This window comes from Gopherus evgoodei, chromosome 8 (assembly GCF_007399415.2).
Source record: "Gopherus evgoodei ecotype Sinaloan lineage chromosome 8, rGopEvg1_v1.p, whole genome shotgun sequence".
NCBI lineage: Eukaryota > Metazoa > Chordata > Testudines > Testudinidae > Gopherus > Gopherus evgoodei.
Window position 1 is genome coordinate 112,843,741 of NC_044329.1, and position 26,707 is coordinate 112,870,447.

Here is a 26,707-nt window from a genome sequence, read left to right on the forward strand (position 1 = left end):
TGGTAACTATAACATCAACTTCTGGACAGAGTGTGTGTGTGTGACTGAATTGATGAATTTCCAATAAACGAGGCATATTGCCTTTTCCCCTGAAAAAGATCCTGTGTGCTTCTTATAAGCATCACATGACAGGTTCTGCTCGATAATGATTCAAAGCATTGCAGACCAACACATGTTCACTTTTATCGTCGGATGCCAGCAGAAGGTTTTCTTTTCTGGTGGCTCGGGTTCTGTAGTTTCTGCATCAGAATGTTGCTCTTTTAAGACTTCTGAAAGCAAGCTCCACACCTCATCCCTCTCAGATTTTGGAAGACACTTCAGATTCTTAAACCTTTAGTCGGGTGCTGGAGCTATTTTTAGAAATCTCACATTGGTAACTTCTTTGTGTTTTGTCAAATCTGCAGTGAAAGTGTTCTTAAAACGAACATGTGCTGGCTCATCATCTGAGACTGCTATAACATGAAATACATGGCAGAATGCAGGTAAAACAGAGCAGGAAACATATACCTCTCCCATAAGGAGTTCAGTCAAAATTTAATTAATACATTATTATTTTAACAAGCATTATTATTTTAACGAGCATGGAAGCATGTCCTCTAAAATGGTGGCCAGCATGACAGGGCATACGAATGTTTAGCATATCTGGCACATAGATACCTTGCAATGCCTGCTACAGAAGTGACATGTGAACGCCTGTTTTCACTTTCAGATGACATTGTAAATAAGAAGCCAGCAGCATTACTTCCGTAAATGTAAACAAACTTGTTTATCTTAGTAATTGGCTGAACAAGAAGTAGGACTGAGTGGACTTGTAGGTTCTAAAGTTTTACATTGTTTTGTTTTTGAGTACAGTTTTGTAACAAAAACAATCTACATTTGTAAGTTGCACTTTTACGATAAAGAGATTGCACTACAGTACTTGTAGGAGGTGAACTGAAAAATAATATTTCTTTAGTTGATCTTTTTATAGGGCAAATATTTGTAACAAAAATAATATAAAGTGAGAACCGTACACTTTGTATTCTGTGTTGTAAATGAAATCAATATATTTGAAAATATAGACAGACATCCACAAATATTTAATAAATTTCAACTGGAATTGTATTATTTAACAGTGTGATTAAAACTGCAATTAATCGTGATTAATTTTTTAATCATGATTAATTTTTTTGAGTTAATCGTGTGAATTAACTGCAATTAATCGACTGCCCTACTTTTTAAATTTCTCTCCTGGACTGGGCTAATCATGGCGGGTATGAGGGCTGCAGAACATTTTGAGCATAGTGTTGGTTGATACAGGTTAAAAATAAAGCAGCACCATACTGAAATATTGTACCTTCACTTTACTGACATGCGAGTCTAGAAGTGCTATAGCAGGGCCACCTCCTCAATCTCCAGCAGCTCCCACCCATTCAAACTTTCCAAGGCCAGAAGGGACCATTGTGATCAGCTAGTCTCACTCCCCCCCTCATCTTTCATATAAACACAGACTGCAATCATAGAATCTCAGGGTTGGAAGGGACCTCAGGAGGTATCTAGTCCAACCCCCTGATCAAAGCAGGACCAATCCCCAACTAAATCATCCCAGCCAGAACTGCCCGAAAAAAATTCCTTTTGAACTAGAGTAGATCTTTTAAAAAAAAAAAAAAATCCAATCTTGATTTTAAAATGGTCAGTGCTGGAGAAACCACCACAACGCTTGGTACATAGTTCCAGTGTACAATTATCCCCACTGCTAAAAAAATATACACCTTTTTTCCAGTCTGAATGTGTCTAGCTTCAACTTCCAGCCACTGGATCCTGTTAGACCTTTCTCTGCTACACTGAAAACCCTCTATTAAATTTCTATTCCCCCTGTTGGTACTTATGAACTGTGATCAAGTCACCTCTTAACCTTCTCTTTGTTAGCTAGATTGAGCTTCTGAGTCTCTCACCATATGGCACGTTTTCCAGTCCTTCTCATAGGTCTTTTCAGAAATCTCTCCAATTTATTAGTATCCATGCAACCATCTAACTGGTAGCCTTCAGCTGCAGAATGGCGGTTTTGAGGGTCAATGAAATGAATAAAAGAATGGGGAAAATAAAAGAATGGAAATTCCCTGTGCACCGTAGCACCTCCACCCCCTACTACAAAGCTGTATTTAGTCCACTCTAGCTGATAAGAATCAAATCTAAGGTTTCAAACTTACCATCATTAGACATATTGCTCCCCCAATAGCACACGATTCTTACTGACAATTTGTTTTTCAAAGCCAAAGAAAAGGACAAGATTTTATTTTGTCCTTCCCAGGCATGTACTGTTGAATCACATTGGAAACAAAAAGACCATTAGGGTTACTTGTCCATTTCTCTCTCGGCACATACCTTAACCAAGTGGGTGAATATTTGATGGAAGAAAATATTTAATGTTTCTGAAGTTTTAGAAAGTTACAGTCTGAATGTTACTTACTGTCGGCCTCCGTTGAAGGCATCAGGCAGCACAGAACTACTGCTGGCACAATGCATACTTGGACACAGAAGTTAGGCACCATATTCCAAAGTAGAGCCAGTCCTCCTTAGTCTGAAGCAAGTGGCCAGTACATCCAGCATTAAGAAATGCAGACTTATTCCTACAAACAAAGAGAATAGGAGAAAATGGATCAAATCTCAAGGACAAGACAGTAAAATTAAACTATGGTGCCCCAGCATCTCACCCCAAATCGCAAATAAATATACGTATCATAAGTCCAGATTTTTTTTTTTAACATGGGTTTAACCATCTTTCCTACTTTAACAACGCTGTGCCAATGGTGCCTCTTGGCATGAGACATGTCCAGGTTACACACCTGGGTAGTATGTTCCTGGGCCCCGTTCTGAAGCACTGCATGTATAGTATCAGCATTCTGGAAGGAAAGTGGGGCACAGGGGAGATCATTTATCGCACACGACACTACTGACAGCACTCCTCCTGTTCACAAGCATTTCAGAGAAGGGCTCAAGTCCTAGCTCTGGGGACAAAGATTTTGGCTGTTCTTCCTTTTGGGAATTTTTGTTTTGTCTTTGTTTGTGTTTGTTTTTTAACCTTGTTCTGAGATTCACAGATATCATAAAAACTTTTGACGGTGATGATACGCATTGCATTTTAGGAACGTTACCTTCTGACAAAAACAGTGTTCGGACAATGGCAGCAACGATGATGGCTCAGCAAAATCTCAGGAGAATCCAACAAGGCAAATATTTACATCCTATCATCCTATCCAACAGTCAGTGATGTTTCTTCTTCCCTCCATTACTGTATTATACAGTAAATCTCTCCACATGTTGTAACATTTCCTTTGTATTGTATCATGATATCTATGTAGTGCCTTCTACAGCCAAGACATCTGAAGGTATTTACACAATAACCTAGTTCTAAACTAGATACAGAAAGAATACTGATTATTCCATCCCTGCTTCTATTATCTCAATCCAAAAATAAATCCAGCTATGCTCAGAAGGATTCTGCACGCTGAAAGAAATGCCTTTCATAACAGTCTGACACTCAATTCTCTTCTTGCTGGTATCTAACCCCTAAATCCTCATTTGTCTCCCGCAAAAGAGTTACTGAAAACATCATTAAGATGTCCTGCTCTGCAGAGACAGATACAGATAGTTGTATCATTACCAACAGGATCAACTTTATTCCAATAGGAAACTCAATTCAAGCCCCAGTCGGTTTGCCCAGTGCTAAACAGATCTGTAAACATGAACAGCACAAGGGAATGAGAATGAGTGCCTGGACTAATAGTGAAGATTATGCCTCTAAGGGCTTGTCTACGCTGGGCGGGAGATCGATCTAAGATTTGCATAGCTGAAGTTGAACTATCTTAGTTCAATTTACCTGGATATTCTCACAGCGGCAAGTCGACTGCCACGGCTCCCCCGTCGACTCCGATTACTCCTCCTGCTGAGGTGGGGTACGGGCATCGATTCAGGGATTGATTTATCGCATCTAGACAAGACGCGATAAATCAATCCCCTATAGATGGATTATTACCCACTGATCCAGCGGGTAGTGTAGACATGGCCTAACTTCTGCATGTGCTGCTAACGTATTCAACCTGATAAAGTGAGAATCCTCTGCAGCACACTTTCAGCAGCACTATTCCATCTGACTCATCAGCAATAGAACCGTAAGAGGGCTGCTCTACCCACAAAAGGCACCAAGTATTCAAAATTACTGTGCCAAAGCTAATATTTTGTGTCAAATTCCACCTCCGATCAGGGCAGAGAATGTGGTTTACAACTAGCTTAGAAAGCAGTTTGGATATTTACCAGACTAACTTTTGAATGAGTCACTTTTGAAGAGAATTGGCTTACGTCTGTCTGCACCAGACAATGCTCAGAAGTCAGGTGAAGAACAGCATGGTTTCTCATGTTTCTCATTCAGAGAAAACTTACAGAGAAACCCCAACTAAGAGAATAGATCTGTCTCCTCATTCCTGTCTTTCTTCAGCAAACTAATTACAATTTGCTCTGGTCTCAGGTTTGACAGATTTATGACTTTTCAGGCCCATGAGCTGGGTATAAATTACAACATAAGAAAGTGATGAATTATCAGTTGTCCCATAAGGTATTTTATAGGCTTGCTCTTTTTGCAACTGTTCACTCCGTTAAACTAATTTACCATCTTGGTTAAGAGAAATCAAATTTCTTAGGCAAAAATCTTCTTATCCATCCCAATCCCCATTGCCCTATGGCCAATAAAGCCCCATTGTCTTCTTTGTCCCTCAGCAGGAAGAAGAATCGTTCTCTCTCTCTCTCTCTCTCTCCATTGTTGCAGTGTATATGGAAAAACTGTCTACATACAATATTAAACTCTCTAAATTGGAATGCTTTAATTTTTTATAAATCTAAGTAACTGTCATTCTGTTTTTAAACTGAAAACATTAAAAGGGCCTCTATGTATACGGTTCAGCGCTTCCATTTTTAGAAGCAAACAGCTCTCCCCAACCAGAAAACCTAGTATGTGATGCAGTGTGATAGGAAGTCCGGTTAAGCACAATTAACCCTTTGGAGGCAGATGTTACCCATACAGAACAGCCGGCAGGGGAAAAAATCCTGAAGCAAGACTGTTAGAGGAGCTCTTCCCTTAGGTGCAGAAGTGGCATCAAAAGAAAATTATCTACAAACCAAGCGAGATACACTTGATACTGAACTAAGCAAGAACATACAGGCTCAATGCAGGGGCAGCACAAATCGAGGTGAATTAATGCTCTGTGATCTGCTGACTGTTCACGTTATTGTTTCTTTGGTCATCTCCTGTTCACAATCCCATGCCTTTCTCCAGGCTCTGTCCCTTTCACGGCACAGTCTCCCATGTACCAAATGACCTCACTCCCTTCCTCTTTCCTATCCCTCTCTTCACCTCACTTATTTAGGCTAGCATCCCACTACTAAGCTAGCATCTGTGAGCAAAGATACTACAGGGAAAGGTCCTTCTCAGATTCTCACTGCCATTTCCTCATGTGACACAAACAGTACGATAAAATCTAAAACATGAAATCCAAAAAGAGTGGGGCTAAGCATCACGGACCACAGGCTCTATGTAAACAGCTTTGAGTTTAGCATTCTCAAAAAGAAAAAAAAGCATTGAATTTTTAGGGTGCCATGTACCCCTTTTATCTGTAATTTGGAAGAAAAACTAAAAATCTGATAAGAAAATGCAACAGACACAGTAAACAAGCAAGAAAAGTTGGACTAGTTTAAAACAAAGCCAAGAGTATCAATGGTTCATACAGTGCCGGGCAATAGAGGGAGCAAGCTGGCTCCGATGGCAGAAGGTTAACTCTAAAATATTGAGAGAAATCATAACCAGTACTGAATAGCGCCAGTCCTCCATGAACTTCTAATACATAAAACAAGTGAGTCACCAGCAATGAGCAGCACACTGAAGGGCTGGATGAGAAGTCTCAAAGAAACCAGGGGAGGAACAAGAGACTCTCACAAAAAAACACTGATTAAAATTAAGCTTCTTAAGAAGAGATGCTTGGAACAACTTGAAAATCAAGTGAGGACAAGGGATATTTGAATCAAAGATTTCTGCAGGGGAAGAAGTGCCAGATCCAATTTTGCTTATGATCACAAGATAAAAACAATCCCATCTTTGTTGAGAAATGTGATGGGATTCCCTCCAGAAACTTTTCTGAGCAGGAAGATAACTCCAGAACATCAGTTGTGTTGCTATCTGACATAGGAGACAAGGAACAATTTTTCATAAAGACAGAACAAAATGGATCTGCTTTTTAATGGTGAAAAAGTATAAAATACTCTCAAACTCGATCCCACATATGCAGATTGGGAGACGTGAACTAAACACTGTTCCAGCCCAGTCCCAAGAGAGGCTGCAGATCTCTCTGCTGTTTCCAGACATGCTGCATGTGCAGTATAATGGGACCCCCTTGGCATTGTACGTAATAGCCAGGAGGAGACTCTGCACGGCCTACGGATCCTGAGGAAGACACTGACTCGCCAGTATGGAGAGAAGTGTCCACAGCACTTCAGGGTACTGAACAAAACATAAAACTGACCAAGCAAAGCAGGTGCCAAAGTAGGATGGTAAACAGAGAATGAAGCAGGCTACTTCATTAACAGTGAGAATAATGATCAGTATAGATCAGTGGCTTCAGCCAGTGCTAAACATCCAATCTGCGTACTGAAGGAGGAATGGAAAACATATGGAACTGGGTTAATTAAAGACTATTATAATGTACATACACAAAGTAGCATTAGTAAAGTTGTGTAGGCAGTTCCTGACTTGCTTGTTACTGTTTCACTTTGCAGCCTTAACATATTTTTATCTCCGTGTGTTTGTGTTTTGTTTTTTGAGGAGGTAAGGAATATAATACAAAGGCACTACTGCAGCAATATGGACAAGACTCAGCCTGGTGATACTGCTAGATGCAAACTATAGGGCAAATCTGAAAGATAAGCAATGGGAGTGCTATTTGGGAGGCTGTGATACAAAGAGAGATTTAGGGTGAAACTGGATATGAGCTTGCAATACAATACACAGGTAAGAAAGCCAATATGACACTGCTGCATGTGCAGAGATATCACTTCACAGTTTTATTAATGGATGTAATGCATCATGGGAACTATAGACACGACATTTTTTCTGCGTCAACTCCAAGAAAAGTTCAGAGAACAAAACTGACCATTGTAGATCGCCTTTATGAACCTAACCAAAGCATTCAATACAGTCAGCAGAGCAGATCTATTTGCAGTACTAGAAAAGATAGGATGCCCACCAACCTTAAGTCTTATCCCTTCATTCCACAACATGAGAGCAACTCTCTCGTTTGACAGGTCCACTCTGGACAGCTTTGAGATGAAAAGTGGCGTGAAGCAACAATGTTTGTGCTCCTACGCTCTTTGGAATTTTCTTCTCACTACTCTTGAATTGTGCGTTTAAGGACATGAAAGATGGAGTGTATCTCCACACAAGATCAGATGGGAAACTCCTCAATCTGTCCCAACTTAAGTCAAAGACCAAAGTCAAAAAAGTGCTAATCAGGGAATTTCTATTCGCTGATGATGTTGCCCTCATAGCCCACAATGACGATCTACTACAAGAACTCATGGACTGCCTATCAAATGCCCGTCAGGCGTTTCTTCTATCAGTAAGAAAATGGTTGTATTAGGACAGGGGGTTCCACAAGATCCTTCACTTACTTTAAATGAAAACCAGCCAGAAGTAGTTCAAAAGTTCAGCTATTTAGGGTCTATAGTGTCCACCAACCTCTCTCTGAATGAAGAATTAAATGTTTGCACTGGAAAGGCTGCCACCCCACCTTTAATAGCCTAACTAAAATAGCATGGAATAACTCAGAGCTTGCCATCAAGACCAAAATGCTAGCGTACCAAGCCTGCATCCTCAGAACTCATGTATGGTGGAGAAACATGGACAACTTATGCTCATCAGGAGAAAATGTTAAACAGTTTCCACCTACATTGTTTATGCCACATGCTCAACACCAAAAGGCAAGATAAAATCACTAACACAGAGGTTCTTCAAAGGGCAAATTTACCAAGTGTGAAAGCCCTGCTAAAGCAAAGACGACTGCGCTGGCTGGGCCATCCGAGTAGGTTGGAAGATGAAAACATCCCTGTATAGCATGTCCTTGGGCAGCTAACAGAGATAACAAGAGCAACAGGACATCCCAAGCTTCACTATAAAGACTCATGTTAGCGAGATATGAAGGAATTTGGAACTGATCCTGACCAATGGGGAATCTTGATAAGTGATTGTAACAAGTGGCACCATCGTCTCCATCAGGGTAACAGAGTCCATGACAGGAGCTCGCTCCTACAGCTTGAAGAGACAGGAAGTAAGCAGCTCCCAAACAAAATAAATACATTTTCAATAACTGTCAGAGATCATGTACATCTCGTGTTGGACTATTCGGTCACATGAGACATTGCAAACCATCTACATCAGAGGCTGCAATTCCCGTCGTCTCTCACAGACGAAAAGATGCCAATACAAATGTATGTTTGGGAATTTGTCACTTTCAGAGCCATGGAAGCTTCGTGAGAGCCTGTTGGGAGAGGGAGGAGGAGACAATACCACAATTCCTATGTGGCTATCTGCTGTTGCAACATAAGGACCAATCAGTGTATTTTTGAGTATACACAGGAGCTATATCAGGAAATGACGGTAGCTGAGGCTACTAAGTTTTATTAACTACAATATAATTAGATTCCACAGGACAGATTAGGTATCAAAATGTGACACAGTGACACTAAACTTCACAAAGGGCAATTTAAATAAAATAAGGTTAGTCAAAAAGCTCTAAAATTAAAAGTAAAGGGAATAAAATCCTTGTCATGAAAATGGTAACAGAGTCTCAGAAGTTATGCGTATTGCTGCACAGCTTTTGGCAGCTGTAGCCTCTTCTGCAGGTGCAGAAGGAATATTTTCATTTTTTCAGTTTAGGGCTAGTGTACGCAGTGGGTAATGCACACTGCAGAGGTATGAATTCTAAAGCACACATTAATTGGTCTATGTAGGCCCTGTTGGTGCGCACTAAACGTTCTGAATGTGCTTTAATGCATCGCAGTCTCCTACATCTGACCTGCAGGGAGTTGATCGGAATAGTCAGCCTAAACTTCCCTTGCTCTGTTCATTCCATTACCCAAAGGTGTGCAGCCATGAGTAACTATAAACTTCCTTTCGCTCCATGGTGTTTATACACTTCACATACTTACAGATGGTTATCAGATTCCTTCTCTCCTTTTAGCCAGTCTGTATGATACTTGTCACTTGTCTTGTATGTCAGTCCCTTCAGCTCCTGTTGTTGGTCAGTTCTCTCCTGGTTGTTTTGTATTTATAGTTTTGAACTGATGTTCCTGTAGTGGTGGGTTGGGGGGAACCTTGGCTCGCCCTCTACTCCGGGTTCTGGCCCAGGGACCCTAATGGTAGCAGTTGTTGGCAGCCAACCTTTCACTGCCAGAGTTGCTACATTTCCCTGGGCCACTTCCCCACAGCTCTCCTGCTTCTCTCGTTTTCACCTTTACCTTAGGGCTCCTTTAACGATAGTTTGAGGGTGTCTTCAGTAGCCAGCCCTTTAGCTGCACTTCCTGTCCTCTGGCTCCCTGGCTCTCCCCAGTCTGACTGGAGTGAGCCCTTTTTATAGCATCAACAGGGCCTTAATTAGAGTCAGGTGGTCACATTAAACTGAATGGCCTCACCTGACTCTTTGCAGGTTAATCAGAATCAGGTGTTCTCATTAGTCTGGAGTAGCCCCTGCTCTGGTCAGTCAAGGAATAGAAAACTGTTAATCCAGTGGCCAATATATCTGCCTTCTGCTATTCTGCTGTACCCAACTGGCCTGGGTCTATCACATATCTCTCCCCCCACACAACACCAAGGGGTTGGGCAGCTTGGGATGCCAGACAGTGTACGCGTGATAAGCCATTGCATTGCCATGGCGACCCCCTGCTCTGTGCAGAACTTGAAAGGTTGGAGGGATAAGAACCACTTGGTTACCCTTGTGTTCTTTTCCTTGTTCCGTTGCATCCATTGAAGAGGGGCATGGTCAGTCACAAGGATAAATCTGCGCCCCAGCAGGTTGTAACGCAACGTTTCCATGACCCGTTTTACAGCGAGGCACTCTCTCTCTACTACTGCATATTTTTGTTCCCTCTGAAGGAGTTTCCTACTGAGGTAGAGAACTGGGTGTTTTTCCTCCCCAACCATCTGCGACAGGACGGCCCCTAACCCTACCTCGGATGCATCTGTCTGTAGGATAAAGTCCTTGTTGAAATCTAGGGCTATCAATACAGGGTTACTGCAGAGGGCAGTCCGTAAGTCCGCGAATGCCTTCTGTGCTGCATCAGACCATCTGACTGGATCAGGAGCACGGGCTTTCACTAAGTCCGTTAGAGGACTTGCCCTTGTAGCAAATTGGGGGGATGAAATGCTGGTAATACCCCACCACTCCTAGAAATGCTCGGACCTGCTTCTTACAACTCAGCTGAGGCCAATTTTGGATGGCGTCTAACTTATTCAGTTGGAACTTTACCAGACCTTTTCCTACCACGTAGCCAAGATATTTGGCCTCTGTGAACCCTACAGCGCACTTAACAGGGTTCGCAGTAAGGCCAGCTCACCAGAAGGTATCAAGGATTGCCCCCACTTTTTCCAAGTGGGTCTCCCAGTCTGGAGTATGAATCACCACGTCATCCAAGTAGGCCGCAGCAAAACTGGTATGGGGGCGTAATAACTTGTCCATGAGGCGCTGAAAGGTAGCTGGAGCCCTATGTAGTCCGAAAGGAAAGACTGTATATTGGAAGAGACCCTCTGGTGTAGAAAACGTTGTCTTTTCCTTTGCATCTTCGGCTAGGGGAATCTGCCAGTACCCCTGTGTCAAGTATAAGGTCGGCAAGTACCGGGCATTCCCCAGACGGTCCACTAGTTCGTCTATGCAGGGTATAGGATAGGCATCAAACTGGGATCTCTCATTTAGTCGACGGAAGTCATTGCAGAACCTTGTGGTGCCATCAGGTTTGGGCACCAATACTACTGGGCTGGACCACTAACTGTGGGATTCTTCGATGACCCCCATCTCCAGCATTTTCCTGACTTCCGTTTTATTTCCTCCCTTTTGACTGTTGGCACCCAGTAGGGCCTCAAAGTTACTCTGGCCCCAGGGTTTGTGATGATGTGGTGATATGTCCCGGTTGTGCGACCCAGCTTTGTCGAAAATATGTCTTGATATCGGACACTCTCTCAGTTACCTCTTTCTTCTGGGCTGTCGTTAGATCAGGAGACACCCTCACCTGTTCAGGATTTTTGTTTCCTGGGTGCAGCTCTTCTCGAATCACTGTGCATGCCTCTCGCACATGCCATGGTTTCAAAAGGTTGACATGATATATCTGCTCTACTTTTTGATGTCCTGGTTGTCGCACCTTGTAATTTACTTTCCCTCCGGGTTCAACTATTTCAAGGGCCCTTGCCACTGGGCCAACAGCTGACTTTCGGCCGTACCAGTACCGTTACTCGGTCACCAGTTTGAAACTGACGAAGCTTGGCTTGGCGGTTATAGTAGGTTCTCTGGGCCTCTTGGGCCTTCTCTAGGTGTTCCCTCACTATGGGAGTGATCCAGACTATCCGATCCCTCATCTATAGTACATGTTCTATTACATTCTTCCCTCACTGGGTTCCTCCTCCCAAATTTCCTTGGCTATGTCCAGGATGCCTCGGGGGTTGCGTCCATACAACAGCTCAAAGGGGGAGAATCCGGTGGAAGCTTGGGGGACCTCACGGATGGCAAACATGAGGTATGGTAGTAGGTTGTCCCAATCTTTCCCATCCTTGCTTACCACCTTTCTTATCATGGCCTTGAGGGTCCGGTTAAATCTTTCCACCAGGCCATCGGTTTGTGGATGGTAAACCGAGGTCTGCAGCGTCTGGACATGGAGCAGGGAACACAAATCCTTCATCAACTTGGACATGAATGGTGTTCCCTGGTCTGTGAGGATTTCTTTTGGTAGCCCTACCCAGGCAAAGATTGCCACTAATTCTTTGGCAATGCTCTTGGAAGCTGTATTTCGTAAGGGGACAGCTTCTGGGTACCTGGTTGCATAGTCTAGGATGACAAGTACATACTGGTGGCCTTGGATTGTTTTCTCTAGCGGCCCCATAAGATCCATGGTGATCCACTTGAATGGGACTTTGATGATTGGCAGAGGTACCAGAGGAGCTCTTAGATGTGGACAAGGGCTGTGCAGTTGACATTCAGGGCAAGAAACACAGTACCGCCGGACGTCTTCATGTACTCCCGGCCAGGAGAACCTGCGAAAGATTTGCACCTGGGTTTTCTCCACTCCCAGGTGTCCTCCAAAAAGGTGACTGTGAGCGAGGCTTAATATTGCCTTCTGGTGTTTCCGGGGGACTAGGAGCTGGTGTACCCTGCATTTGAAGGACCCGGTATAGGCGATTCCTCTTGATCACAAAATAAGGCCCTGGCCCCAGGCCTTTCCCTCTATGGGTATCCCATCAATCTCAGCCACCTCCTTCCTGGCGTTCTCGTACCTTGGGTCTTCCACCTGGTCCCGTCCAAAAGTCTCTCTCTCTGGACTTAACAGCCTGAACTCTGAGGGATCTCTGTCTGCCCTCTCGTCTGGCTCCGTGAGGTTGAGGTTGGAAGTGATCTCTGACCCCTACTCTGTCTCAGGGACCTCCCCTTCAGTTGTCCGTGTATGTCTGCCTACACAGGTGACCCTCAGTCCTTGTACCAGGATTCGGGTACCCAAGGCCTTGGCCGCCCTTCTCTCTCTTTTGGTCTTCCTGCCCTTCCCCAGGACAGGGAATAGCTCCTGGGACATGTCCGCGAAAAATGGGAGGTGACATTCTGCCGCGGAAACCCCCTGAAGTTTGGGGAGCTCCTCTCCCTCCAATTCCTCCAGTGGGAGCAAGTTTCCAAACCCAGGGAAATCTCTACCTATGGGCATGGGGTATGGGAAGTTTGGGACTACCCCTGCTTTCACACCAGTGACATTTCCCTGAATTTCAATTTTTACTGGTATGATGGAGTAATAGCTAACAGTCCCATGGACACAGGTTACTCCTGTACACTTGGCCTGCATTAACTGGCTGCGCTTCACAAATTTACCCAAAATCAGGGTGATAGCACTCCCCGAGTCTACGAGTGCCATGGTTTCTACCCCATTCAACTTTACCTGCCTTGTATATTTATGTGGGGTGACAGTGACCCCTACAATATTGAGTACGCTGCATGGGTCTGCCCTGTTCCCCAGGTTACACTGTCTTGGCTTTATGACATTGGGGCACTGGGCAGCTATGTGCCCCAACTCCCCACACCCGTAAAACCTATAATTGCTTCTAGTCATTCCCCTATCACTTGGGTTAGGGGATTTAGTCTCAGGGTTCTCCCCACTCAGGCCTTCCCCTTCCTTCCGGGTTCCCGACCGGTTTTTGACCTCCCTCTTCTTCCACCTAGGACTTCCTGGGGGGTTGGCCGCCTGACCCTCCATGGTCGGAGTCAAGTGTTTGTTTCATGAGGGGCCTTCCTTGGGTAGTTGGTTTAATTCCCTGGCTGTTATCCCTCTTTCCACCAATGTGATCATTTCGTCATAGGTGAACGGATCGTTCTGGCAGATCCATTTGTGGAGATCTGGCGGCAGTCCCAGCATGTAATGGTCCATGACTAAAGTCTCTAAAATCTCCTCTGGGCTGCATGCCTCAGGCCATAACCACTTCCAAGCAAGGTGTAGGAGGTTGAATAGGTGGGACCTTGGACATTTGTTCTCCCTTATTTCCACTCCTGGAGCCTCTGGGCCCGTACCACTGCCGTCACCCCAGATTGTGCTAGGATCTCTGCCCTCAGCCGGGAATAGTCAGCAGCATCCTGAGTGGGCAGATCAAAGTAGGCCTTCTGGGCCTCTCCGCACAAGAAAGGGGCAAGAATGCTGGCCCACTGCTCCAGGGGCCACACCTCATGCTCTGCAGTCCTTTCAAATGAGAGGAGATATGCCTCTATCATCGTCTGCCGTCATCTTTGGCAGACAACCGGTGGCCCTCAGGGTTCAGGTCTCATTGGACCCCCGTGCCTGAGTGGTGAGGCTCTTCAGCTAGTCCACAACCTCGCGCAGGAGGGCTTGATCTTGGGTCACCTGGCTCATTAATAATTGGTTGGTTTCCTGCTGTAACCTCATGGACTCCTGTTGTGCCATCGACTGAGCCTGGGTTGCCTCCTCCTGGGCTGCTGTGGCTTGCACCAGTGCTCACACCACCTCCTCCATGGTGCTACAAACAACAACAACAACAAAAAACCACCCACAACCAAAAACCCCTGTGCACTTTTTTGGTTTTTTTGTTTTTTAGTAAACACCTCTTTGTTCCGCCACGCTGTGAACAATCACTATCCCACTCCTTACACCAGTTGTGGCAGAGCTCTGACCTTGCTCCCTTGGGTCCTGTGCTTCTAGGCAGTTTATGCTAGCCTCTGTGGCTCACTGTGACCCTCCATGTAGCCCTTCTCTCTCTAGGGCCAGGGTTACCATCTACTGAGCCCTGCAAGGAGGCCTTCAAGGAGGCTCATGAGAGAACTCTCACAGTCTCTGTTCAGCCTCCTCTCCTGACAGGGGCCTGACTTCCCCTCCTAGGAGATGTTCTTGTAGTGGTGGGTTGGGGGGAACCTGGGCCCGCCCTCTACTCTGGGTTCCAGCCCAGGGACCCTAATGGTAGCAGCTGTTGGCAGCCAACCTTTCACTGCCAGAGTTGCTACATTTCCCTGGCCCACTTCCCCACAGCTCTCCTGCTTCTCCCGTCTTCACCCTTACCTTAGGGCTCCTTTAACGATGGTCTGAGGACGTTTTCAGTAACCAGTCCTTCAGCCGCACTTCCTCTCCTCTGGCTCCCTGGCTCCTTCCTCTCTGTCTGACTGAAGTGAGCCTTTTTTATAGTATCAACAGGGCCTTAATTAGAGTCAAGTGGTCACATTAACTGAATGGCCTCCCCTGACTCTTTGCAGGTTAATTAGAGTCAGTGTTCTCATTAGCCTGGAGTAGCCCCGGCTCTGGTCAGTCAAGGAACAGAAAACTGTTAATCCAGTGGCCAGTATATCTGCCTTCTGCTATACCCAACTGGCCTGGGTCTATCACAGTAGCACAAAACACATTCTAAACATATTTCCGTAAAGCCTCATCGGAGGTACGGTCACAAACACTACAAGAGCCTTCATATCCCACTAGGCTGAAGTCTATCACCCTCTTTCATGTGCTCAAAATCTGCTTTTGAAGAAAACTGATTAATACATATTACAATTCTTCTTTATTTGGCAGATTAATATGGTAGACTTCAGAGTAGCTGCCTGCTTGAAAGGCCCAGACAGTTGCATTGAGACTGCAGCAAATCAAACACTTCGGGATGAACAGACTGTGGTCCAACACATCCACCTTTCACACCACATGGCAAGTCCCCAAATCTCTGCCCAGCAGAACAGGCCAAGATTTGTTCCAGGGCTGTCTTTCTGCTTATATTTTCCTGAAGACATGTTTGCAATATTACCACAGGAGTGTGTGCACTGCAGAATCTGCCTCATGTGAGCACTGAAAGCTTACAGGAGAGGAAGACGGCAACACTCCTGGGTGACTATTGTTCCACGCTGCCTACTAGCCTTCAAGAAAATGCAGCCTCATCCATTTCAGATTTGGAAAGGCAGAGAGGAAGGGAGAGGGCAAGAACACACTAAACATCCTAACTGCATGAGTCAGTACAACTTCCCCTATGACCTATGAGAGTGAAGTACAGAAGCTGCTGCAATAAAGGTACAAAATAATGACGTGCAACATGCATACAGGAAGAGCTTCTAATTACCCCTCCATATTTCTCACTATGCCTCATTATTTGACTGTTTCAGTCCCTGTTAAGATCTTCATTTGCCGTAAGAGTTACTACAAACTTACTCAGCTTGTATCGTGGTACCTGGATGACACTGATTACTACAAAAACCACGTGACCAGCAGTCAAATCTGTGAGTATATGATGGTCACATATCTGTTTATGGTGGCTTTTACCTCTGTACTCTAGGGATAACAGAAACATGGTGGACCAGTAGTCATGACGGAAGTACACATACTGAAGGTATGTGCTGTTCAGGAAAGACAGAAATAAAGGCAGTATAGTAGCATTGTATATTAATGAGGTGGTAAACTAAAGAAATGAGAAGTGATGGAATGGATAAAACGGAATCTGTTCAGGTCAAAATCCCTTTGGAGAAGCTAATAGAGACCCATTGGGATAGTGCGTGGGGTAAGCCACAGACTCCCAGGAGCACTGAAATGGGTTATCTAGGGAGGTGGTGGAATCTCCTTCCTTAGAGGTTTTTAAGGTCAGAATTGACGAAGCCCTGGGTGGGATGATATAGTTGGGGCTGGTCCTGCTTTGAGCAGGGGATTGGACTAGATACCTCCTGAGGTCCCTTCCAACCCTAATATTCTATGATCCGATATAGATAGTCACCAATAATATTTTCAATTAAATAAAAACTACGGGGAATAGTGTGATTATGGGACTCTTTAATTTCCCAGATATAGATTGGAGGACAAGCAGATATTCTGGGTTTCTTCACCAAATAGTCACCAAACCAACAAGAGATGATGATGCTTTAGTTTTAGTATTGTCAGTACTGAGGAACTTATAGAAGAACTGGTCATAAAGGACAACCTTGGTTCAAGTGATCACTAGCAAATTCTGTTTAAAATAAATGGAAGAATGAACAAAAACACCTTTGCAACTAGGGTCCTTAATTTCAAAAGGGCAAACTTTAAAAAATTAAGAGTTAGGGTTAGGGAGATAGTGAGGGAAGTGGACTGGACTGAAAAACTCAAGGATCTGAATGTGGAGGAGGCTTGGAATTACTTCAAATCAAAGTCTCAGACACTATCTGAAGCCTGCACTCTAATCACAGGAAAAAAATCATAGGGAAGGATTGCAGACCAAACTGGATGAACAAGCATTTCAAACAGGTGATTAAGAAAAAGCAGAAAGCCTATTAGGAATTGAAGATGGGATGGATCGGCAAGGAAAGTTACCTCTTGGAAGTCAGAAAGTATAGGGAAAAAGTGAGAACTGCCAAAGCCAAATAAAATTGAATCTTGCAAAGAAAATTGAAACCAATCGCAAAAGGTTCTTCAGCCATATAAATAAAAAGGAAACAAGGAAAGAAGTGGGACTGCTAAGCACTGAGGATGGAGTGGAGAGTAAAGATAATCTAGGCATGGCCCAACACCTAAACAAATATTTTGCCTCAGTTTTTAATAAGGGTACAGAAGAGCTTAGGAGGAGTGGCAGAGTGTCTAATGGAAATGAGGATATAGAAGTAGAAATTACAACATCCGAGGTGGAAGTCAAGGTCAAACAGCTTACTGGGACCAAAGCAGGAGGCCCTGGATAATCTCCATCCATGAATATTAAAGGAACTGGCAAATTAAATTGCAAGCCCAATAGCAAGGATTTTTAATGAATCCATAAACTCTGTGATCATACACTATGACCGGAGAATTGCTAATATAGTGCCTATTTTTAAGAAAGGGAAAAAAGGGATCCAGAAAACTACAGGCCCGATAGTTTGACTTCAGTTGCATGTAAGGTCTTCGAACAAATTTTGAAAGAGACAGTAGTTAAGGACATAGAGGTAATTGGGATAAACTACAATATGGTTTACAAATGGTAGATTGTGCCAGACCAACCTGATTTCTTCCTTTGAGAAGATAACTGATTTTATTTTAGACAAAGGAAATGCAGCAGATCTAATCTGGATTTCAATAAGGTATTTGACACAGTTCCATATAGGAAATTATTAGTTAAATTGGAGATGAGGAGAATTAATACTGAGAATTGAAGGGTGAATAAGGAACTGCACCTCTATCCCGCTATTACGCTACCCAATATAACACGAATTTGGAAATAACGCAGTAAAGCAGCGCTCTGGTGGAGTCAGGGATGCACGCTCCAGTGGATCAAACAAGTTCAATAGAACGTGGTTTCACCTATAACATGGTATAATTTTTTGGCTCCTGAGGACAGCGGAGGACAGCAACAAAGGAGGAGAAAGATCTGAGTGTAAAGGGTGGATCACAGAATACTATAAGCCACTATTGTGATGTGTCTGTGAAAAAGGCTAATGCAATCCTAAGATTCATTTCCAGTAGAGACAGGAAGTGTTATTACCATTACACAAAGCACTGGTGAGATCTCATCCTGAATACCCATGCGCAATTCTGGTCTCCCATGTTTAGAGCAGATCATTTCAAACTGCAAAAGGTGCAGAGAAGGACTACTAAAATGATCAGAGGAATGGAGAACTTTCCATACGAGGGGAGACTCAAAGAGCTTAGCCTGTTTAGCCAAACCAAATGAAGGCTATGGGGAAATACGATTGCTCTCTATATATACATTGGAGGGATAAACACCATGGAGAGAGAGGAGTTATTTAAGTTCAGCATCAATGATGGCACAGGAACAAATGGATATAAACTGGCCATCAACAAGTTTAGACTTGAAATTAGATGACGGTTTTTAAGCATTGGAAGAGTGAAGATATGGAACAGCCTCCCATCGAAAGGAGTGCGGGCAAAAAACCTAACTGGTTTCAAGACTGAACTTGATAAAAGCAGCAAAGAATCCTTTGGCACCTTATAGACTAACAGACATTTTGGAGCATGAGCTTTCGTGTGTGAATACCTACTTCAACAGATGCATGTAGTGGAAATTTCCAGGGGCAGGTATATATATGCAAGCAAGCTAGAGATAACGAGGTTAGTTCAGTCAGGGAGGAGGCGGCCATGTTTCAGAAGTTGAGGTGTGAAAACCAAGGGAGGAGAAACTGGTTTTGTAGTCGGCAAGCTATTCACAGTCTTTATTTAATTCTGAGCTGATGGCGTCAAATTTGCAGATGAACTGAAGCTCAGCAGTTTCTCTTTGAAGTCTGGTCCTGAAGTTTTTTTGCTGCAGGATGGCCACCTTAAGGTCTGCTATAGTGTGGCCAGGGAGGTTGAAGTGTTCTCCTACAGGTTTTTGTATATTGCCATTCCTAATATCTGATTTGTGTCCATTTATCCTTTTCCGTAGAGACTGTCCAGTTTGGCCGATGTACATAGCAGAGGGGCATTGCTGGCATAGGATGGTGTATATTACATTCGTGGACGTGCAGGTGAATGAACCGGTGATGGTGTGGCTGATCTGGTTAGGTCCTGTGATGGTGTGGCTGGTGTAGATATGTGGGCAGAGTTGGCATCGAGGTTTGTTGCATAGGTTGGTTCTTTCACACCTCAACTGCTAGAACAGGGCCTCATCCTCCCTGACTGAACTAACCTCATTATCTCTAGCTTGCTTGCATATATATACCTGCCCCTGGAAATTTCCACTACATGCATCTGACGAAGTGGATATTCATCCATAAAAGCTCATGCTCCAAAACGTCTTGTTAGCCTATAAAGTGCCACAGGATTCTTTGCTGCTTCTACAGATCCAGACTAACACGGCTACCCCTCTGATACTTGAGTTGATAAGTTTACGGAAGGGATGGTGTGATGAGACTGCCTACAATGGCATGTGACCCATCTATGACTGCTACTAACAAATGTCTCCAAGGCTGGAGATGGGACACTAGATGGGGAGGGTTCTGAGTTCCTATAGCATAAAGAATTCTTTCCCAGGTGACTGGCCAGTGGGTCTTGCTGACATGCTCAGGGTCTAGCTGACTGCCATATTTGGGATTGGGAAAGAACAGTTCCCCAAAGTCAGATTGGCAGAGACCCTGAGGGTTTTTCGCCTTCCTCTGCAGCAAGGGGCACAGGTCACTCACTGGTCTAAACTAGAGTAAATGGTGAATTCTCTGTAACTTGAAGTCTTTAAATAGCCATTACCTGAGAACTTCAGTAACTCAGCTAGAGGTTATGGGCCTATTGCAGGAGTGGGTGGGTGAAGTTCTGTGGTCTATGAAGTGCAGAAGGTTAGACCGGATGATCATGATGGTCCCTTCTGGCTATGAGTCTACACGTGTGAGAGATTGCAGCAGTAACCAGGGACTTACATTCAAACATTACGTGCATCTGACAGATATGATAATCTTCACTTTCCATGCTAAGCCCACCCGTGAGCTGAACACCTCTCTTTATTTGCTCATCTTTCACCAAAAAGTGAGGAGGAGGAAGTTTGTTTTAATAGAGAGAGGTCCAGGTTTGACTTCTTATTTACTCTAGAAGCTCCCACTATCACAATTACAAAGATGTTTTCTTTATATCTCAATTACACCTCACAAGTTTCATATATCCTCTTTACCAAGGGAATTGTCCCATACTACCAGTCTGATTCAAGATAAACCTGGTTCCTAATAAAAGATCCACCTGAGAAAGTGATGTATCTCACACAGGAGTGCCTTTCGTAATGAAGATTTTTGCTGATACCAAATGGACAGACCTGTTAAAAAAGGTCCATTCCATCTGCTCTCCGTAGAAGGTTCACTCCATTGCTACTGAAGTTAATCACACTTTCCTTCCAGGCTACAGCCTTTCAGTGACCTTGTATAAGACATAAAGGGGATACACAACGTGCAGTCTCCTGAGATACCATTCAGTAACATTTTACAAGGAAAGAAATTACAGCTAGTTGGTTTTTCAATCCATTTATGCATTTATGTGCTGAAATGTACACTTTGAGTCATTAGGATTGCATTCAACACACTCACACACTTTACAGCACTTAGGAGGAAAGCCATTTTAATTCTGTCAGTTGCCAAAACTTAAATTCCTGAAAGCAAAAGCTTTACGGAGAAAGGAACAAAGCAAATTTTAATGGAAAAAATTGTTAGCCTGTTTCCAAATTAAGGAAAAACAAAGGAAACCCTCATACAGCATTCAACAACTAAAACCCCAAGGAAAGGAAATAGCTAATCTATGCTCTTAAATAGAGCTAATGCTAAAGTTCGCCCACTGACCGAAGACAGCATCTTATTCATCAAATCCAAACATATCAAATTAACAGAAGTATGGAGTGCTGCTCTTCAGCTGCTGCACCTCTTAGCAGATATTGTTCTGGTGCTTGAGACATTTACCTTAGGATATGGGACTTCACCAGCTATCCAGGCCTTTGTCACCTGCAGATTGGATGCAGCAATAAACTCCATTTTCTGCTACCCCTGAACACCACTCTGAAATTTCACTTCATGTGCAAATCGGCTGCCTGCTAGCTTAGTTGTTTCTCATATTAAACCTGCACAATTCTAGGTGCTGGGCTTTGTGGTATACAACTCTATATGACTCGCATTCCAGCTATCTAAGACACTGTGCCCCCATATTCCATGAACAGAGCTCAGGCTCTGACTAACAGCCTCTAAAGACGTGTCTGGGAGCCAGATACAGAACCTTCACAGTGAAAGAAACCTGACTTACGTGCATCCTCTATTGGTCCAAAAGTCAGAGGTTTTGTTTTGTATTTTTTTACCTTTAGCCATATAGCAAAGACCATGTATTTACTCAGCCTCTCCCCTGAAGGCATGGTACAAAGGGCAAAGTTCCTCTTACTGGTCTGTTAATAAGATCTCCTGGCTCTGTTTTAATCCAGTGGTTTTCAATAATAATAATCCATATGCACCAAGAGCTAACAATCAGCACATTTTATAGACTGAATACATAAAAAACTTAATTCAAATATTAAAACCACAAAATGTTTATTACATTTTCATTGTAATATCATGGCACTTGCCTTCCCTGGTAGTACCTGGCTGTATTTCTAAAGAAGCTGCCATTAACAAAGCTAGCTCATTATGCCTATGCAGAAAGTAATCAAGGTCAGCACAGCTCTGATAATAGATAAACTGTTGCTGCCCAGCCAGATGTCCATTCACCCCACCCTTCCGTGTGTTTGTATTACTGTAGCACTAGCAGACCTAGCCATGGACCAGGAGCCCATTGCACTAGGCAGTGTAGAAACATGGAACAAAAGATCATCCCTCCAACAGGGCACTTATAATTAGGGCTCCATGTCTGTCACGGATTCCGGGACTTTTTGCAACCTTCATTTCTGCAATGGCCGGTGTGGCTGATGCTAAGGCTGCTCAGGCAGCCGTGGGGAAAGCCACACCGGCCGCTGCTGGAGTGACTCTGCAGCCAGCTGCTCGGGTGGCCCCACAGCCAGGCGCATTGGCCGCTGCTTGGGTAGCCAGCCCCGGGGCTGCTGGGTGTGGCTGCTCCCCGGACTACCTGCAGCTCAGTGGTCCCGGGGGCAGCTGGAACACTGGCAGGTAGGCAGCCCTGGACAGCTGGCCCTGAAGACCGTCTCAGCAGCAGTGGGTGGGCAGCCCTGGGGGCAGCCAGAGCAGCCGCTGCTCGTGGCCCGTGGCAGCTGGTGCTGCTGGCTCCCCAAGATCCCCTCCAACAGCAGCCCCCCGGTGCCCCTCCACTTCCCCCCCAGAGCAGCACCTCCTACCCCACAGCTAAGATTTAATCAGGGGTATATATAGTACAAGTCATGGACAGGTAACGGGCTGTGAATTTTTGTTTACTGCAGGGTGGATAAAAATCAATTATTTAAAAAAAAATTTTTTAATCAGATTTTTCATTTAAATCAAATTTTTGATAAAATGCTTTTTGAGGGAAAAACCTATCTAAAGATAGTTTTAATTAAGATACATTTTAGCTCGAAGATCTCTCATCATGGAATGGGGATTACAAATTCTAATTCTATAGTATGAGACAATATATTCATGTCATGTTTAAGAAAAGTTTTGTAAATGAGTTCCAACAGTTCATGGATTAGGGACCCAATTTTATGGGGTTCCACAGGCTTCTGTACAGATTATTTAGGTGAATCTTTCTATCTACCCAGTCGGACTCAGTGCTCAGTCTAGAAGATACCATCAGAGATGCTTAGTTTTGCAGTTTTCAAACTGTAGATTTGTCTTTCCAGAGGTAACATGCTTGTTAACAGCAAAACTGTTTTTAAATGAATAATATAGAGAGAGGTGAGATGACAGGTCTCAACCCTATTGTCCCTCTGCAAATTTGTGTACAGAGAGTCAATCCCTGATCTCTTTCTAAAAGTGCAAAAGTTTCAAAAAGTTCAATGACTAGAGGAGGAGGGGTGGGGCAGGGGGCAGGGCAAGGGTGTTTGGTTTTGTGAGAGTAGAAAGTTGGCAGCCCTAGACAAACCCAGTGAAGGAATCCTAGCAGTACACTGACCACTGCACAGCTTCATCTGATTTTTACCATGTCTAGCAGAAATACTATCGTCTTGGAATGGAACTGACAACTTGCCTTTAATATCTATGCAAGTGCCCCCCAGCACACTAGCTAAGGATCTCCAGTCAGCTATTGCAAATACCAGATTGTCCCAGATAGTGTCCAGATTGCACTATAGACTTCGGCCTCAGTATCAAAGCTGGAGATGTAATCATCTGTACCTCTTTCAGGATCAGTCATTACCGCCTCCAAAGCCTTCCCAACCTCCCACTCGTTAGGGAAATGGACTGAGCAGACTTATCTGCAATGTTCCCTCTAATTTTTTCCATCCATGTACAGAATGAATTTTGTTGTGCGCACCAATATGGAGGTATGTGCGGCTGTGTGCCAGCAGTAGAAACAAACAACCTTGATATAATATAGATTTTTAAAAAGTTACCATGGGGATAAATACTCCAGCCAGGACAGGTTGGGCATTTTAAAACTCACTACTCAAAGAATTAAATGTAAGCGTAAGAGAAATAAAAATTATGAAATACAGAGAGAGAGAGAGAACGTAGGGCTGGAAGGAACTTCAAGAGGTCATCAACTCCCTGCACCGTGTCTGTCTGAGCCCTGGTCTGAACTGGAGGCGGGGGGGGGGGGACGAGAAAGGGGGAGAGGAGAGAGAATTGAACTAAGTTACGCAACTTGAGCTCCGTGAATAACGTAGCTGAAGTCGACGTACTTAGATCAACTTACCATGGTGTCTTTACAATGGTGAGTTAACTGCTGCCACTCCTCCATCAACTCTGCTTGCGCCTCTTGCAGCGCTGGAGTACAGGAGCTGCGATAAATCGAACCCCACTGGATTGATCACTGCCTGCCAATCCGGCGGGTAGTGAAGACATAGCCTACATTTATTTAGCGTATCCCTGGCAGGAGTTTGTCCAAACTGTTTTTAAAAAACTTCTAATGACAAGGATTCCATAACCTCCCTTGAAAGCTTGTTCTAGAGTTTAATTATCCTTACTGTCAAAGTTTTTCCAAATAGCCAACATAAGTCTCCATTCTTGCAGATTAAACTAATTACTTCTTGCCCTACTTTCCGTGGTTATGGAGAACAATTGATCGCTCTCCTCTTTATAACAGCCCTTAACGTATTTGCCGACTTATAAGTCCGTTTCTCCCCCCCCCCCCCCCAATTTTCTTGTGTTCAAGACTAAACACCCAGTTTTCTTAACCTTTCCTCAAAGGTCAGGTTTTTTCAACCTTTTTATCATTGTTATTCTCCTCTAGTTTCTCTCTAATTTGTCCATATCTTTCCTGAAGTATGGTGCTCAGAACTGGACACAGTACTCCAGCTGAGTCATGTCTTACAGAAGATACCTGTTAAAACACTCCAGAGTGACATTAGATTTTTTCATACCCGCATCACATTATTTACTCGCATTCAGTGTGAGCCACTATAACCCCAGTTCCTTTTCAGCACTACCACCACCAAGCCAGTTATCCCCATTTTGTAGTTGCGCATTTGAGTTTCCATTCCCACGTGAAGTATTTTGCACTTCTCTTTATTTAATTTAATCTTGTTGATTTCAGGCCAATTCTCCAATTTGTCAAGGTCCTTTTGAATTCTAGTCCTGTCCTCCAAGGTGCATACAACCTTTCCCAGCTTGATGCCCTCTGCAGATTTTATAAGCATGTTCTCTACTCCATTATTCAAGCAGTTAATGAAAATATTGTATAGTACCAGACCTAGGACTGGCCCTCGTTAGACTCCACTACATAAACCCTCTCAGTTTCATAGTGAACAATTCATAAGTACTCCGAGTATGGTCTTTCAACCAGTTGTGCACCCACCTTATGGTAATTTCATCTAGATTGCATTTCCCTAGTTTGCATATGAGAATGTCGTGTGGGACTGTATCAAAAGCCTTACTAAAATCAAGATATATCACATCTAGTGCTTCCCCTGTAGCCACTAAGCTGGTAACCCTATCAAAGAAGGAAATTAGGTTGGTGTGGCATGGTGTGTTCTTGACAAATCCAGGCTTGCTATCCCTCCATGTGCTTACAAATTGATTGCCAGATATCAAAGTTAGGCTAACTGGTGAATAATTCCACAGTCCTCTTTAAAAGCAGCAGAGAGTCCTGTGGCACCTTATAGACTAACAGACGTTTTGGAGCATGAGCTTTCGTGGGTGAATACCCACTTCATCAGATGCACATCATGCATGCTCCAAAACATCTGTTAGTCTATAAGGTGCCACAGGACTCTCTGCTGCTCTTACAGATTCAGACTAACACGGCTCCCCCTCTGACACCTGACAGTCCTCTTTGTTCCCCTTTTAAAAAGTAGATACTAAGTTTGCCCTTCTTCTGTCTTCTGGGAGCTCACCCATTCTCCAGAAGTTCTCAAAAATAATCGCTAATGGCTCCAAGATTGCTCCAGCTACTTCCTTAAGTATCCTAGAATGAATTTCATCAGGCCCTGCTGACTTGAATATATCTAGTTTATCTAACTATTCTTTAGCCTGTTGTATCTGGTTGCCATTATCCTTTTCAGTGACGACTGAAGACATATGAAATTTTACTGAATGAAAAACAGCAGGCTCGAGCTCAGCCTTAGTAAGATGGAGGCGATTTGGGAAGGAAGAAGGAAACACTTCAGGGACCAGGCAGAGACCACAACTGTGACTGAAAGGATCGCCCCTTTGATCCATAGACCACAGGAAGTAGAAGTGCAGGCAGGTGCTGGATCACCCCCAGGTTTTATGCGGGGCCACTGGCCCTGCAACCAAGAATCCACTCTCCAGCTTGGGTCATGGGGGCTACAGGCTCCACACCCGGGGCCCTGCTCCCAGGACTGCACTCCCTGGTCCTGCGCCCAGGTCCTGGCTACCAGCCCCACTCCCTGGCCGCTGGCCCTGTGCCCACATCCAGGGCTCCTTGTCTGGCCCCAACCCCCATTCCCAGGCCTCTGCTCCTGGCCCCACACTCACCCCCAGCTGTAGTCACAGCCTCAGTCCCCTTACACCTGTCCAGGTCAACCCCTCTCAGAGACACAGCCCTGCTCGCAGGCTCAGCTTTCTGGGGGCGGGGGGGAGGGGAGAGAAGCGACGGGCACGTGGACAGATGGGTATGGGCTGAGGCCTGGCTTTCAGCACCCCCATCACTAAAAATGTCCCAATGTCACTGCTCTGATCTTATTTACTGGGCTCCTCAGTATTCAGCACCACATTCCAAGAGAAGCCAGAAATATTTTCTTCCATTTATGCGGGGGAGGGAGACGAGAGAGACTTGATCATAAGTTCTGGCTCTGCGCGGGGGGGAGGGGGGGGGTTATAAAGAAAGTCAGTCAGTTATTCAGATAATGCTTATTGCGTGGCTGACAGTGACTAAAAGATTGCTTTAAACTGAAAGTTGCTAGCTGAGGGGCAATTGTCTAACCCACAGGACCAAATCTTTTACAACTGGATGCTGTCCCTGTTTTGTTGGG

The 26,707-nt window shown here is 44.2% G+C and overlaps 1 protein-coding gene across 21 annotated transcripts in view; it reads right to left on the reverse strand.

Annotated features, from left to right (window-relative positions):
• The window catches only part of PTPRF (protein tyrosine phosphatase receptor type F), a 630,174-nt gene that overhangs the window by 396,629 nt on the left and 206,838 nt on the right, over positions 1-26,707 (reverse strand). For all 21 annotated transcript variants that reach the window (XM_030572314.1, XM_030572312.1, XM_030572306.1 and 18 more), the window contains exon 3: positions 2,450-2,609. In XM_030572314.1, the coding sequence (XP_030428174.1) occupies positions 2,450-2,531 (82 nt within the window). In that variant the 5' untranslated portion in view covers positions 2,532-2,609. The remainder of the gene's footprint in view (positions 1-2,449; positions 2,610-26,707) is intronic.